Genomic DNA, 16,745 nt, shown 5'->3' with positions numbered 1-16,745 from the left:
TCAAACTATCTTGGAAAGTTCTGTTAGCGTTACTTGCTTTTTGTTTTCTGTTTGGCATAATCTATATTACTGCGGAAGATGTTTTTACTGCTAAATGCGTTTTGCGCGAGTCTCTGATACTAGATATCTCAATTAACCAAGAAACATTACTGACTCTTAAAGCACAAGTCGGATTGTAACGTAACAATGCAGAAATTGTGATGCGTAACAATGCGCATTGTGACGCAATAAAAGTAACACGAACAGTTGTGTATTACTACTCTATCTATTAACAAAGAAATAAAGCAAACAATAAAATGCGATTAAGTTACCAATATGAGTCATTTCAAAAAATACCACGCAGGCCACTCAGAACGTTCCTGCGGGCCACGGGTTGGACACCCCTGGTCTATATGGAGAATACGGACCACCAAAACAAAAACTAAAAAAAAGATAACTTTACAGTCGACTAGACTTCGGTGCGTTTTGTTGAACTTGCTTCTTCACAGACAATAAATTTAACTTCGGGCCGTTGCAAAGTGTACTGGTGTACATCGGAATTTTTCAGACCGCAGTTATTTACAATCTGTATCCACTCTCACTTTTCGCGCACTGCAACAGGTCGAAAGGAATAGACACTGTAGCTTTGCAAAACTACTGGCAAAGCAAATAATAAACAGCAAGGTCAGCTAAGTGACACCCCTGCAGTGCGTCAGGTTTTGTTGACTTTGGGTAAATATTTGACTTCCTTCGATAGAGATGTTCATTCCTGCGTAAGGTTTTTTTCTAAACACAAAAAGCTTGTTTTAGCTTAGGAAAAAAGTACGCTGTTGCAAACTAATCATGTTAAATGGTAGTGAAGAAGAGTGCTTGTTGGAAACACCTTGCCACGTATTAGAGTTCTTTGTTAATGGCAAAAAAGTAAGACCACTGCGTGTTGTTATTCAAATACGAGGCTATTCAAATTTGCTTTAACATTGAGTAGCATTTAAAAGTATAATAAGATCAGGCACAGGCGAACGTATACCTTTGTTACAGGTCGTAAATGGCTCTGTGGACCCAGAAACCTCCCTTCTCACATACCTGAGAAAACGACGTATGTACTTCGAAATATGCGTATTTTTAATCTGGGTTTATTTGCAAACATACGCGGTTGACTAATTTGTAGTCGGTCTTACGGGATCCAAGTTAGGATGTGGGGAAGGAGGATGTGGAGCTTGTACTGTTATGATCTCAAAGTGGGATCACATCAACAACAAAATTGAGTGAGTGTATATTATATGACACCGTATGCAACACTAAATGACGATTCGTTTGCAACTTTCCAGACATTACTCGGCAAACGCGTGTTTAGCTCCAGTGGTTTCAGTACATGGATGTGCTGTTACTACAGTAGAGGGAATCGGCAGCACCAAGACCAAGTTACATGCAGTGCAGGTATGTAGAAAATAAAACGTATTTTGTTATACGCTAAATTCTACAATATTTTTGTTCATTTTCAGGAGCGTCTTGCCAAATTTCATGGATCTCAATGTGGTTTTTGTACTCCCGGTATTGTGATGTCAATGTACGCATTGTTACGTAACAAACCAGTGCCAAGTGCTGAAGATATCGAGGGATGTTTGCAAGGAAATTTGTGTCGATGCACCGGATACAGACCAATACTGAGTGGTAGGTGTTGACAATAGCGTAAGTCATTTCACTGTCACAAGCAATGTTGCATTCAAACCAAAACCGATCTGTGGCGGGTTGAACTAATCAATCGCGCCAAATCATACGAATTAATATACGCGAACCATAGCAATTAAAAATACCAGAAAAACTTGATGAACAGATTTTTAGTGTGCGTAATAGTTAGGTTTTGACCAAATAGAAATTATTCGACTAAAACCGTTTCCCCATTAAAAATTCTGCAAGCTGATAGTTACATCACTAGTAACATGGTAAACCATTAAAATATATTTTAGCGTTTCAAACATTTTCGGACTCAACATCAGGTTGTCCAATGGGAACCAGTTGCTGCAAATTAAATGGGGCCGAGAAAACAGAAGGTAGGTATTAGTTTTGTTGTGAAGGAAATTAGCACATAAGTAGGGGCAAAACGCACTCATTTTTTTGGAAGGAAATTTGGAATTAAACTGCGACCCACACGCGTCTTCTGGTGTCTGCTTTAGTCATTACGACCCGACACAAGAAATCATATTTCCACCTGAATTGCTCGTAAGTTCACACCTTTTTCTCACAATTTCCTAAATTATCCACTGAGATAATACATTTACACTGGGAGTCGTCCTGAAGCGTCCATACAGACCACAGCGATCACAACACACTCGTCCTTAAATCATGGTTCGCCAGACCCTAAGGGTGTTATACCGAGTCTAACCAATCTCGAAAGCATTTCCAAATGTCAACATGCAGGCTAGAAAAATCTAAAGTCTGATGTAGATTAGGACCGACTTGATTCGGTATAACGCCTTCAATGGGTCTGGCGTACTTTTATACCCTAAAATATCAGATCTTCAAAAAATAATTTAATGTTAGCAGGATTTGTTTGCATCCTGACCTAATTTAAATCTCTTAACGAGAAAAAATATAATACCTGTCATGAATTTCCCCGAACAGACGAAAAGTTGTGAGTTGGCTTCCAAACCACTTAAATTTGTTGGTGAACGCATCACGTGGTTTCGACCTACGTCACTTGATGAACTAACCAGTTTACGCAAAACATATCCTGATTCGCAACTTGTAAATGGCAACACTGAAATTGGAGTTGAAACTGGTGTGAAGGGACGTCTGTTTAAGGTCATCGTCAATCCATCAGCAATTTCCAAGTTAAAGGAGATTGTTGCAGATGATAAAGGTAAGGCAACACAAGTGCTTGTTTATGTTGATTGTTTGCTCGTTTCATTTTTAGTTTGACGTCAATATTTCATTTCATTTCATTTCGTCTTTATGAGGTTTCAGTGCAGTGAAACAAGCTAATTAATAGGCAAGCAAATACTGTTAGATTATTAGTTTGTGTTGGATAGTTCAGTTTTACGTTGTCAGAGACTGATAATTTAAATTTGTACGTTGGTACGACATATTGCTGACCACCGACCACTGTTTTAAACAGATATTTTGGTCACGATCGAGTTTTTCATGTGTGCCAATGTTCTCGGTTTGTTTAACATTAAGGCTCATATTATTTCTGCGCCGCACCTTGATTTTGTGTGATACATACCGTCCGTGCACAACAATTTTGTCACAGTCAATCCGTTTTTTTTTTAATTGCATTGTTTATCTCGATGACCCAAAACAAACTTACGCGAAAACAAGTAACTAGTATGCTGGTAAGAAAAGCAGTATTTCATACCGGAACGGAACGAAACCAAATAACGTTATTCGTTCTGAGCAAATTATTTATTTTATTATTTCGTTCTAGACCGATATTTTCATTTCGCTCCGGTCTGACCGAAATAAAATTATAACGGTATTTTTCGGTATTCGCGGTCTGAAAATAAGAACATTTCTTTGTGGTCTTTACAACTATTAAGTGAAAAAAGAAAGAAAGTTGCAACACACAAGAATTATTGTCGGTAGTTGTTACGTCACATAACATTTGTCAATAATGGTCAAACGGATGTAAATTGTAGGAGCCTCATTTTTTATTATATCTTAACGGCGCGAAATTTTCAGCAATTGTTTCATGTCAAATGTCCAGAACGAAATACCGGAATAAAATATAACGGTTTTTCGTTCCGTTCCGGTATTTTGAATATTTTTTATTTCGATATTTCGTTCCGGTATTTGAGCCAAATTTTTTTTATTTCGTTCCGGTATAACGTTCCGTTCCGTTCCGTTATGAAACACTGAAGAAAAGGAATGAATTTTTGTCCAAAAATCTTTAAGATTTGAATAGTCTCAGCATGATAAAATACTTGTTTTTAATTTGTTTCTGTTTCTGAAGGTGTGAAATTTGGAGCTGCCTGTACACTTACACAAATCAAAGAAGAACTTACAAAAATGGTTAAAACTGATCAATCATTTCAAACTCAATGGATGGCGGCTTTTCTTGAAATGCTTCATTGGTTTGCTGGGGATCAAATCCGAAATGTTGCGGTAAGCTCCGAGATTGTTTCGACTGATGTGAAAGTAAAGTTAATAAATGTTGTTCAACACTAGGCGATTGGAGGCAACACAATGACAGCAAGCCCCATCTCTGATCTCAATCCAATCCTGATGGCAAACGAAAGTATGGCTACATTCAGATTACATTCTCGTGCTAAAGATCGACAGGTTTTGATGGATCAAAGTTTCTTCCCCAAATACAGGACGACATGTGCAGAGAAGGGCGAAGTTCTCATTTCTGTTTTTCTTCCATTTAATGCCAAGGCAAGTATTTAATAGAGGTATAGAAGTGGTAGATTAGTTACAACATTGTCAATCAGGACGAGTACATGAAAGCTTACAAGCAATCCAAACGACGAGAAGACGATATTGCAATCGTGAATGCAGCCATGCGTGTCGTCTTTCATCCAGGAACTTGCAAAGTGCTCAAATTTGTTGCTGCATTTGGTGGAATGGCTGCTACTTCAGTTATGCCAGAAAAGACCATGCAAAATATGATTGGAAGGTGGTATTGTTAAGACATAAAGTTTACTTACAGATTTTGATATATTTTTTGTAGAGAATGGAAAGAAGACTTAGTTGATGATTTTTCGAAATGGATAAGTGAGGATCTTTTTCTCGATAAAGGTGCTCCAGGAGGAATGGTAGAGTACAGGGAAGCCCTGGTTGTCAGTTTCTTCTTTAAGTTCTTTCTCCACGTGAAAAGTTGCCGAGTTAAAGAGGGGGCAAAGGATGTAAACAGGGTTTGGCAATAGAAAACTTGCATACCGAACATCAAAAGGGCAATTTATTTTTCTGTTTATTTTAGGGTATCATATCAAAAGATGAGAGTTCCGCTTTGGAAAAGCCTGCGTATAACTTAAAGCAGTTTGGAACTAGAACATGGCAAGAGGTGATACAGACGATTTTTTAATAAACATAACACTTTATACCCAGAAATGAATTGATTGTGCCAGGTTCCTCCCAACCAACCCGAAGAAGATAAAGTTGGGCGTGATGTACAACACGTTTCAGGTATAAAACATACAACAGGGGAAGCTGTCTATGTGGATGATATTCCACAGTACAAAGGTAAAACTATACGATTTTAGAATACATATGTACCATTCAAGCAAATTTGTTTTGCATTATGTATCAGTGCTACCACAGGTTGATGGTCGAGTGGTTAGCACAAACGCGTTGTGTTCATAGGGTTGTGGCTCTTATTTCGGACGATTGTGTTTCCAAGAAGCTTGGGCGACATCGCTTCAACCCAGTGGAACTAAATTGAAGACACCAACCGCCTTAGTCGAAAAAAAAAAATTAAAAATGTTTCAACGCACTTGCAGTAAAACAGTCAGCTAAACGGCGGACTCACTGTGAGCAAAGCACATTCAGGCGTTGCCCGACCAATGGTGATAAAAATGAAACAAACAGATACGGTTGCAGAGTTACTATAAAGGTTTGCCATCGGCATCTTGAAAAAAGGAAAACGTTCATTATGTTTGAAACCTGGCTAATCTGATAAAACAAAAATGTTTCACAAGGTTATTAAAAAATCTTACTCTAAGATTTTGGTTGTGTTTTTTACTTTTTATTTAGATGAGCTTTATCTTGCTCATGTTATAAGCACCCGGGCTCACGCATTTATTCGAAATGTTGACATCCAGAAGGCAATGATGTCACCAGGGTTTGTGACGTACTTGGATGATCGTGACGTACCAGGCACCAACACTGTGACGGTCCTAAAGTCTGACGAGCAAATTTTTGCCAAAGAAAAGGTTTGAACCCAATATCAATATTTTTTGTGTAAACTTAAAACTGCGAGAAACATACAAATTGATTTTCACAGCAAACGGTTATGGTTGCTGTCGTGGTAAATATTATTATATGTCAACTTATGTTTAACGTAGGTCACTTGTGTTGGACAAATCATTGGAGCAGTTGTAGCTGACTCCCAAGCACACGCTCAAAGAGCTGCTCAGTTGGTGCAAGTTGAATACGAAGATATTGATCCTGTTATCATCACAATCAAAGTAATTGTTGCCAACCACTGTTATATGCGGGTTTGGTAGAGATAGTATAACACAATCGAACGTTAAAATGAAACAACATTTGCAAATCATTCAAGGTGTTACGCCTAGTCTAAACTTTTACAGGACGCAATCAAACATAAGTCTTACTTTCCACCCCCTGTACGTCTTATTGACGGTGATGCGGACGTTGCTATGGAAACCTGTGATCACGTGATTGAAGGAGAAATAAGGTAACTACGTGCTCAGCTTAGAATTGTTTTAACGAAAGTCATTTGTCTGCAATAAACGTTGTAAATATTCTTCTAGCGTTGGAGGTCAAGAACACTTTTATATGGAAACGCAGGCTGCTTTAGCGCTTCCAGTGGGCGAAGATGGTGAAATGGAAATATTTTCTGCCACCCAAGACCTGGATTTTATGCAACGACAGGTTTGCCAACAAGAACCTCATGTTTAACAGCGAAATACGACCCCCTTACTTTATTCTGGCATCTGGTGATTGCTTTCCAAACAATGTATTTTTGTTTCCTGTATTTCGTTTAACCCAGGTTGCAGCGAGTTTAAACGTGGAGAGAAACAAGATACGAGTTCGCTGCAAAAGGATTGGAGGTGGTTTCGGCGGTAAACAGCTGCGATCGTGGCTGGTTTGTTTGCCAGTTGCTGTCGCCGCAAACAAGTGCGTGACACTAACATAACCATGTGCAAAATTATCAACTTTTATGTACATTATAGATGTGGAAAACCAGTTCGGTGTATGCTCCCAAGAAAGGACGATATGTTGATGACAGGCGGTCGTCACCCGTTTTACGCAAATTACAAGGTTTTATTAATACTTGTTGAAGAGCACGTCCTGTTCGAAGATTAAAAATTAAAATGTTTTCATTTCAAGGTTGGTTTCATGAACAGTGGCAAAGTACAGTCTATAAAGGTGCAGCTTTTTAGCAATTGTGGTCACACATACGATCATTCTGTTCCCATTCTTTCGGTGGCGGTGGCAAAGTTTTCCAACGCTTACAAGTAAGTATCGTACACTTGGCAGCAGTAACCTTATGTTTTATGTTTTGCTGGTTTCATACTCCGAACATCATATTTATTTCACATAATATAGATTGTTATTTGCAAATATTGTTGTCTGGCTTTAAAAACGCTGTTAATTGGTCACACAGTTTTCCTAACATTCATCTTGAAGGGATAGCTTGCAAGACCAACGTAGCTTCAAATACAGCTTTTCGTGGTTACGGTGGACCACAAGGACTTTTTGTTGCTGAAAACTTATTAAACAACGTTGCTGAGTATTTAACCATTCCCCAGGAAAAGGTAAGTGAAAATTGTCATAAACAAACCTATGTCATGTAACGTTCTTAGTTTTTACCTGAACTGCTACATTTAATCTTTTTTCCCGTCCACTGAGTGCAGAAAACATATGAACAAAACAGTTTTGTTTTAGATTAGGGAGATCAATATGCTGAAAAGCGGAGACATCACTTGCTACAGTCATAAAATAGAAAACCCGCAACTGCGACGATGTTGGGACGAATGCTTGGCCAAGTCTGACTTTTATTCCCGTAAAACAAGATGTGAAGAGTTTAACAAGAGAAGTCGGTAGGTTAACAAACGCGTTACATGTTCCGATTCGCCAAATGTTTAGGCTTTATCATATTTGTTTGGCTTTAACCAGTTTTAAACATTGCGTCATTTGTAAACAAAACACCTTTTGAGATAATCAATACATTTAATGTAGGTAAACTTCATTTCGTTTTCAATTGTCTGTATTTGTTTGAATGCGACCGCGAACACAAATGTATGTGACCTTGCAAACATACATTTAATTATGTACTGGTGGCTGTGCATTACCTTACACTCTTTCGTTAGATTTTTTGTCCCTGAAACAGCTAGGAAAGATGTTGGGGGTATAGTTAAACATAACACTGGCACAAAAGACATACCATGTCCAGCACACCTCCGTATTACAATACGAGCGGACAAATTATTATCAGATAAATCATCGACATTTTCTTTTGAAAGTAATAAACAAAACTCGGATACATTGGCAGCCCTTGGTTAAATAAAGTAGAAAATTTGTGCGCTTATTCTGTCCTATATGAATGGTTGCTGTGACAAGAGTGTTTCCAACAGTGAAATCACGATGATGACAATTTTTGTTATTTAATCCGAAATTTGTTAGGTGGAGAAAGCGGGGACTGGCTTGTATTCCACTTCTACATTTCTTGACTTTTCCTCACTTTCTATGTCAGGCGGGCGCGCTCGTGAACATTTACACTGACGGTTCGGTTTCTGTAACCCACGGTGGAACCGAGATGGGCCAAGGACTACACACAAAAATAATACAGGTCGAACCGGCATCTATTCTAGTTTTTTCATCTTACGGAGATGGGGTATAATGTGTTGATTAGAATAGATTTCTATGTGACAGATTGCTGGCCGATGTCTTGGAATTCCTGTTTCTCGCATCCACATTTCGGAAACGACTACTGCAAGTGTCCCAAACGCCAGTGCTACCGTTGCTTCCATAAGCTCGGACATGTATGGAATGGCTGTACAGGTAATGCTTTTACTTGTGTTGATATTTAAAGTGATATAAACAGGGTTGCCATCGACTTGAAACCAAAAATAAGGACAACCGAAAAATAGATTTTTATGCGAAACGAAACAAATGTTTTTGAACAAATCTTGGCATTTATACGAGCCATGACATAATATTTGCAATATATTTTGGAAAGAAACAATCTGTTTCAGCAACTGGTTGTTCGCAGAAAAGTGCATCTCACAACAGGTCGGGTCTAGTTTTACTTCTACTTGTAGCAGGAATTTGACTATAGCAATTGTCAAAAAAAGGACATTTCTTAGAAATAAGGACAATAAACTTTTCTAAGACGTGGCCCTTCAAAATAAGGACAAATCTTAGAAATAAGGACCGTATGGCAACCCTGGATATAAAACATTAACATCCAGCGTTATTTGATTTAGTATGCCTGCGATGAGTTAATGCGGAGATTAAACCCGATTCGAAAACAGTTTCCTGAACTAGATTGGAACAATTTAATCAACAAAGCGTACATGAACCGTGTATCCCTGTCTGCTACCGGCTTTTACAAGTAACTGACATTTCACTAACCAGTTTTGCAACAACTAATGGTATAAATCCTGATTATAATTATTCTTGCAGTATGCCTGGTTTTAACTGGTCTTGGAACTTCGATATTGGTAAAATTGAGGGTAATTATGTTCAATATTACACCAACGGTGCAGCTGTGTCGGAAGTCGAGGTGGACTGCTTGACCGGTGTTCACGTGGTGCTTCAAACTGATATTGTGATGGATGTTGGTAGAAGTCTTAACCCTGCTATCGATATTGGACAGGTAATGATTCAAAAATTCAAAGAATAAAACACCATCACCTGGTTGCATTTTTGCAGATTGAAGGCGGATTTGTTCAAGGTTACGGAATGTTTACGATGGAGGAACCCTTACACACCCCTAGTGGTCATCTTCTGACAGTTGGTCCGGGTGCTTACAAGATTCCCGGGTTCGGTGATTGCCCTCGCCAGTTCAATGTTCACTTGCTGCGTAATTCGGAGAATGACAAAGCTATTTATTCATCCAAGGTGCCAAAAAATATCAACTTTTTTTAAGTTTTCTTTGGTTGCAAACCAAGATTTTGTTGACAGGGTATTGGTGAGCCACCCTTATTGTTGGCATGCGTTGTGTTCTTTGCAATAGAAAATGCAGTTTCTGCTGCTCGGAAAGATTCGGGACTTTTCGGAAGTTTTCGGCTTAATAGTCCTGCAACAGCCGAGAGCATTAGAATGGCATGTGGAGACAAATTTTCCAAACAGGTAACACATTGTTTTTTTATTGTTTGAGTGTCTATAAAAAAAATGTCTATGAATTCGGATTACTAATATGATTTGTTTGACAGCATGAATTTCACAAATCTGATGGGAACAACAAGTTGCCTTGGTCGATTCGGGCATAGTGGTCAATAATATTTTTCGAAAAACAAACTTTGTACAACAAATTTGTTTTATGCTACTAATAAGAAACATATGTTCGCTTGTGTATTGTATGTTTGTTTTAAAGACTTAAGACAGCTAACAATAAAAAAAATTAAAAACAAACAAACTGTTTCGAAGTTTTTTAAGACAATGAGATTCCCCGACCAGCATACACTTTACAAACACAGAGGTACCCAACATAATGTAGTAATACTACATTCACTGTCAAAAGTCAAAGTGACAACGTTTTAGTTGTATAGCCAACCATTAAAGTCGAGGTTATGGCTCATGTTATCTTTGACTTTCATTTTATTTGTTTCCTTATGTCACGAAATCCCAAAACACTCTGACGGAAAGATACATATCATTCCAAATGCTGGTGCGCTACACAACATTCCAGATTATTGGCTCCAATTTGTTTTTTATTTCAAATCGACACAATGGCGTTTTTTGCAATGTTACAAGTTATTTTGGCACTAACGAATTGCATTGTTTGAATCTTAGCATATGTATTTGAGCTAAAACTAAGAGTGCAGAATTAGTTTCACCGAGTAAGGATTACCGCGCTATAAGGATTACAGCTAAAACAAGTGGAATTTGTTACATCACAATCATAACCAAAAATGCGCGCGAACAAATGACTTGAGAAATGCATCTGAGCAGAACTTTTGATGTAGAGTTATCGTTTCGTGATAAATTGCAACTGTGTTAAACACATTTATGACTGTTTGTAAAAAAACTGTTTATTGTTTTTCGTGATGGTGTCTTCGCAACACTCAATCCAAGCAGATTGTATATCGCAGCAAAATAAATGTTAAAATTCCAAAAGTGCTACCAGAACAAAACGCAGAATGTAGAGCACCTTGTTACCAGTTAGGCTACTACGCTGCATTCCCCAGTCACAAGCTACCACCACCGCATTAAGCGCCAAAAAGAGTTCTTTGGGTTTCTCAAGGGTTTAATTCTGTGACTTGTGAAACTATCCGCTCCTTAATAACATAGTTGCTTAGTTGCAATGTTTACTTCGATTTTAAATTTACTTCAATTGCAGTAGTCGCAAAATTTGTTATCATATGTAAATAAAAACACGATCATTTGAAAAGTTTGTGTATAATAGCTCTTTATTGTGATGCCTTAAAACGTGCTTACTTTGACAATATTGGTTCCAACCCAGGCTGTAAACCCTATTCACATCTGACGATGGGGTATTTTGCTCGCGGGAAGTGATTCGTCAATGACTGTTTCGGTTAAGCTTCCACAAACCATCAAACACTTTTCAGGTGGCAACAAATCGTGAAGTGACGTGTTAAACGACTAAAGTAATTTTGTTCAGTATGAAAACGGGTTCACTGACATATGGGCTTTTGTAGCCGTATGGGCCAATGTAGCCCTTTTCGGCACTCCAGCGCTCCCAACAAACTGGAGTGTCACCTGCACTGATGAGACCTTATAGGTCGAAACAATGTGCTCTCTCTGCAGCTTATCATGTATTGGCTTCATGCTTTTAGAGTTTGTAAATAAGTTTGACACTCTGTGTGCAACAACTAGGCTAATGGTGAATTAATCGCAGTACGTTTTTTATAGCTTAGTCCAGAGATATTTATGTCAGTTAAACAATATTTCTCATACAACTTGAGGTTTAAAGCACTTTAAATCACCTTAAGTTAAAGCCCGCGAGCGATCGAACGATTAAAACTTGGAAGTATTGCTATTGCCGCCGGATCAAAGCTGACACTCACACTGTTAAAGATTTACGCTTGACTGCACTTTTACCCGAGCACGCAACCAACACGAGGTTGTTTCTCAATACTGGCGACAGTTTTGTGTGCTGTAAGTCCGAACTGTAGTAAGAGGCGGTTTACTTGCGTGTGTTTGTGGTTCGGAACTGGAAGGAAGTAACATATGAAGATATTTGCAAGAGGGAACTATGGACAAAACCACAAACGGTAAATAGTACTATTTTTTACATTCTTTATTATTGCTAGAATGCTTAATGTTTTATTGTTAATTTATGCTCAGTTTTTTTGTTGCATTTTGTCTGAAAAAAAAAAAGAGTATGTAAATGGTTTAGGATTATGTAAAATCTGCAGGCTGCACACATGTTTATGTCATTTGGAATCCAAATTTTAAATTAGAGATCAGTTTATTAATTAATAGTAAGCGACTAATACAGAATTTTTAAACAGAGGTGTCGTCTAAACCAGGGGAAGAGATTCAGATGAACGACATAACCAACACAAAAACCGTCAGGTTCAAAAAGTAAGTGTTTTTGGCCACCCTTTTCAGTGTTGAAGATTAAAATGCTTTTTATACTAACATTAAACATTAAAATGTAGCATATCTTTTCCCGTGTACCAAGAAAAAGATGCTGACAGTTTGAATGTTGCTGAACAGGAAAAGTTAATCAAAGAAGAAAACGAAGAACCTAACGGTTAGTTGTGTTTACATTAAACCGCTTATAAAATTAATTTTTTTGCTGCCCTCAACACAGCGCAGACGTTTTCCGGATGCTCTGACGCGTGAGTCATGACAGCTTTTGAAAAAAAAAAATTGTTTTTGCATTCCCTAGAACTAATTTTTTTCGAAGATGAGAGCCCTGTGGCTGGAACGTCTGCTGATGATAAAAGGCTAAGCGAACTTATGTAAGTCACGCACATTTCAAAACGATTGCAAAAATACATACGCTTTACAATTAAAGCCCATTTAAAATTTAGGCATTTTTGTCTGCAATGTTCTCATATGCATATAGTGCCACTTGTAATAAATCGACCTAACAGCACGCTTAAACTGATAGTAAATGTTTCCCCTTTTCAACAATAAAACAGTAAAACCAATGGACGTTTAAGTTGTTTAAGATTGAATTTAGTACTTTTGCATACTAAAAGTAACAAGCTAGTTTTGTACACGGCCTTCAATGGTGTCCTGAAAAAACTTCTTTACTAAATATGTGGTCAGTCATGAATTGACACAACAACTTACTGAAAGTGACGAAACACACAAACCTCAAGAAAATGCGGATCACGAAATAGATTTTGAACGTAAATATTACAAGTTGTCATTTTTATCTAATTTTTGATCAAATTCAACCAGCTTAAGCTTTTTTTTTGTTTAGTTAACCACAATTACAAAAAAATGTATTTGTGGTAAATTTTTTCTCAACAAAAAATAAGTAGCTTTTAATTTTTTGTGTTTCAAATTAGTTTATTTTGACATAAGTAACAGTTTAATGCCTACTTTTGATGTCGTATTTTAAGAAATCCTTAAAGCTTTAAGAAAAAGTGGGACAGACGAACGAAAAACCGTAACGCGAAAAACGTAAGTTTTATTTAAAAACATATATATGCAAACATATGAACATATTGATTTATGTCGTGATAAGATGCTGACCGAAAACCTTAAATCTCTACCACCTTCTTTTTTTACAAGTCTTTTTTTAATATTGTCATAAGACTGACACAAATGTGTAATTTTGCACCTTTAACTCAACAATTGAGGTTCCGTTTTCAAAGTATTTGGATTCGCAAGTACATCATCGAACAAACACGTATACACTCTTTTTTATTAACCGAAAAAAAAACGAGTTCAACTACACGTTAACGAATTGAAAGATGGCGTTTTGGCTTTTTTACAAAACGTTTTAATGTGTTACAGTTTACACCTTTTTATAATAATACTTACCTCACCTGACCGAATATGCGGTTGCTCAAAGTTAAACAGACAATAGAATTTGTAATTAAGCGGGACCCGTCTTCTGTGAGGTTATTTCTTTGACCTCTAAACATAGCCTTTTTTAACGCCGAATTTTTTATTTTCTTAACCGCAGCCCTACAAATCCAAACGATGGACCTTATTTTCCATACATGAGCTCCGCACAGCATTATATTTCGGATGAAAGGTATAAAGTAGGTTAAAAAAGATCTTAACTGAGTCAAGGCTAGCAATTTTCGTTCTCAAAGTCTATAGTATTCTTGCCTAAAACATTCTTAAGAATATTGAAAGATATATTGAAGATAATTTTACAAAAGCCAACATATTTTGTAAGATTTGTTACGGAAAACTATTTATAAATCGTGTAGTTGCAATAACACAGAATAATCGCAACATGTATTTTGCTTTTTTACTTTTTTTAGTTGCTAACCCTTTTTACATTAATACCTATCGCACCTGACCAAATTTGTGGCTGCCTAAAGCAGGGCTACCCAAACTTTTTTGATCGCGACCCCTTTTATATAAGCTATTGCTGCCAGGCATAGTATCAAGTTTAAAGAGCTCTTCTGGTAAATGTGATTTTATTCCGACGTTTCGACGTCCTATACAGGTCGTCTTCATCAGGGTAAATAACACTGAATGCGACTAGTACAGTGCACGATAAACAAAGGAAAAAAAGAATAGAACGCAAGCACGTCGCAACGCAACAAAAACACCGCGCGATAACAAATGATTGACCCTCTAATCTTTAAGCAGGTGCCTATAGCACGCTGGAAGCATCACGTCTGTTTTGATGTTCATTGTGTTGCCCCGTTGGTGAATATTCCATGACTCAAGAAATAGTCTTTTCCTGTAGTCAGGCTCCCGGGCCACAACAGATGCCGCATTGAAATCAATACGGTGGCCTTGTGATACCGCGTGATTGGACAGGGCCGACTTCTTCGCGTCGCTGTTGGCAACATCCCGTTGATGTTCTTTTCAGCGGGTGTTGAGTGACCTTCCAGTCTCCCCGATATATATTAACGGACACTCGGCGCAGGGAATAGAATATACAACACCACGTTGTTCAAGGGTGTTGATTGGATCTTTCGGGTGACTCAGTAGCTTGCGGAGAGTATTGGCAGGTTGAACGCCAACCGCTACGCCGAAGTCACGCAACATACGCCGTAGAATATCCGTCAATTTCGGTATGTACGGAAGTGTCACGAAACCCTCTGTTTTTGGATGGGTCACCTGTTTGGGACACGTTGCCCGTCCATCACGGAGAATCCAGTTGGGGTAGCCGTTATATTTCAAGGCTTTGCGAACCTTAGTCAGTTCCGCCTCGCAGTCGTCGCTATGAGTGCACAAGCGTCGTGCCTGATCTTTTAGGGAACGAACCACCCCTCTTTTCTGGTATGTGGGGTGATGAGATCGAAAATTGAGATACCTGCCGGTACTCGTTGGCTTGTGGTACACTCTCGAGTACAAGACACCGTCATCGGTTCTTGTGACTTGAACGCCTAAAAATGGAAGACAGTTTACCGATTGGAGTTCCATGGTAAACTGAATGCCTGGTTGCTCCTCGTTGAGATGCCGTAGAAATGCCTCAACCTTGTTCTTAGCAATGACACAAAAAATGTCGTCAACATATCGCCGCCAGAATCTTGGTGGGTTGGCAAATGTTGATACGGCATTTTCCTCAAGCGCTTCCATTGTCATGTTTGCGACAACCACAGAGACCGGGGAACCCATCGCTGTGCCTTGAACCTGCTGGTAAAAGCTTCCCCTGAATGTTAAAAAGGATTGCCCCAAGCAAATCCGCAAACCGTCCACAATATCCAACGGGACCCATGGTGTTCTGTCTTTAAGGCTATAGTCGTTTAAAATCCTGGATGACGCGATGTCCATCGCCAATTCCACAGGAACACTTGTAAAAAGTGACACGACGTCATACGACACCATTAACTCTTCGTTGGACAGGGGCGGCAACTGTTCTATCTCTTGAACAAACTTGGACGAGTTCGAAACAGTCCATTCCGTATTGCCCACGAGCGGAGAAATAACTTTCGCTAGGTACTTCGCAAGATTGTAGGTTGGAGTACCAACAAACGAGACGATTGGTCGCAGAGGGATGCCTTCCTTGTGTATTAACTCCTACGTTGGTGTGGTCTAAAAGCAGTGCTCATCAGTGTTAGCTTCGCTACGTGCAGCTCTGACGCAAGACCAGTTAGAGCGGCTTTTAGACCACACCAACGTAGGAGTTAATACACGTTACAATCGTGCGATGATTGATTGTAAAAGGCGTTTGACATCGCTGAGTTCCATGTGCGACGGACGAAGACCTGCAGTGGAAAGACAGAAGATGCATAACTGGGTCACGAACTTGTCTGATTATCAACCGACGGTTGGTGAGACCAAAGTTTTGCAACTTGGTCTTAATTTTGCCGCTGCACCACGGGTAGTACCGAAAGAACAAATTATTGCTGCAGTCGAGAAGGGAATTTGGCAGCAACCCGCGCACATTAAAGCAATCATTCAAGGCAAACTGGCAAAGTGCCTTCGCACACACATAATGGGTCAAAGCAACCTCAGTAACACCGAGCACCAAGCGATCCGAAGTTTAAGGTCAAATGAAGATATCTTGATCTTACCCGCAGACAAAGGTAACTGTACTGTAACCATGAACCGCCCAGATTACGACAAGAAAATGTCTGACTTATTACTGGATACTTCGACTTACAAGCGTTTAAAGCGTGATCCAACACGTAAGTCGGAACGCGTCCTTAATAAGTTCGTGGGGAAATTGCACACAGAGAGGCAATGCATTTCTGAAGCCGTATTCCATCAACTGCATAGCACGGACGGCTCCGTTTCGCGCATCTACGGCTTACCAAAAATCCACAAGGAAGGCATCCCTCTGCGACCAATCGTCTCGTTTG

At 38.8% G+C, this 16,745-nt stretch overlaps 2 protein-coding genes and 1 pseudogene across 4 annotated transcripts in view; 2 read left to right on the top strand and 1 right to left on the bottom strand.

The window, feature by feature from the left end:
• The first annotated feature begins 1,157 nt into the window (after positions 1-1,157).
• Positions 1,158-10,097, top strand: LOC145232203 (xanthine dehydrogenase/oxidase-like). The gene is made up of 28 exons (XM_080096745.1): positions 1,158-1,244; positions 1,308-1,416; positions 1,482-1,650; positions 1,947-2,030; positions 2,102-2,199; positions 2,602-2,839; positions 3,929-4,080; positions 4,144-4,353; positions 4,410-4,594; positions 4,649-4,823; positions 4,898-4,981; positions 5,046-5,160; positions 5,671-5,849; positions 5,982-6,104; positions 6,228-6,334; positions 6,411-6,531; positions 6,650-6,777; positions 6,834-6,921; positions 6,991-7,118; positions 7,268-7,418; positions 7,549-7,703; positions 8,287-8,452; positions 8,536-8,664; positions 9,090-9,217; positions 9,289-9,481; positions 9,538-9,726; positions 9,790-9,957; positions 10,041-10,097. Exons 1-28 carry the CDS (start codon positions 1,207-1,209, stop codon positions 10,095-10,097), a joined length of 3,867 nt encoding a protein of 1,288 aa, XP_079952871.1. The 5' UTR covers positions 1,158-1,206.
• Positions 10,098-11,933: 1,836 nt separating this feature from the next.
• LOC145232201 (short transient receptor potential channel 4-like) overlaps positions 11,934-16,745 on the top strand; it is a 16,772-nt gene continuing 11,960 nt past the window's right edge. For 2 of the 3 annotated variants that reach the window (XM_080096744.1, XM_080096742.1), the window contains exons 1-7: positions 11,935-12,062; positions 12,303-12,375; positions 12,453-12,547; positions 12,686-12,758; positions 13,072-13,154; positions 13,371-13,431; positions 13,940-14,011. In XM_080096744.1, coding sequence (XP_079952870.1) covers positions 12,044-12,062; positions 12,303-12,375; positions 12,453-12,547; positions 12,686-12,758; positions 13,072-13,154; positions 13,371-13,431; positions 13,940-14,011 — 476 coding nt within the window. In that variant the 5' untranslated portion in view covers positions 11,935-12,043. Of the gene's footprint in view, positions 12,063-12,302; positions 12,376-12,452; positions 12,548-12,685; positions 12,759-13,071; positions 13,155-13,370; positions 13,432-13,939; positions 14,012-16,745 lie in introns of all 3 variants that reach the window. The other variant, XM_080096743.1, reaches the window with a different exon arrangement.
• On the bottom strand, positions 13,659-16,722 carry LOC145232202 (uncharacterized; annotated as a pseudogene).

Source organism: Phallusia mammillata, chromosome 6 (assembly GCF_965637545.1).
Source record: "Phallusia mammillata chromosome 6, kaPhaMamm4.hap1.1, whole genome shotgun sequence".
Lineage (NCBI taxonomy): Eukaryota > Metazoa > Chordata > Ascidiacea > Phlebobranchia > Ascidiidae > Phallusia > Phallusia mammillata.
This window is presented reverse-complemented; position numbering and strand designations above follow the sequence as displayed.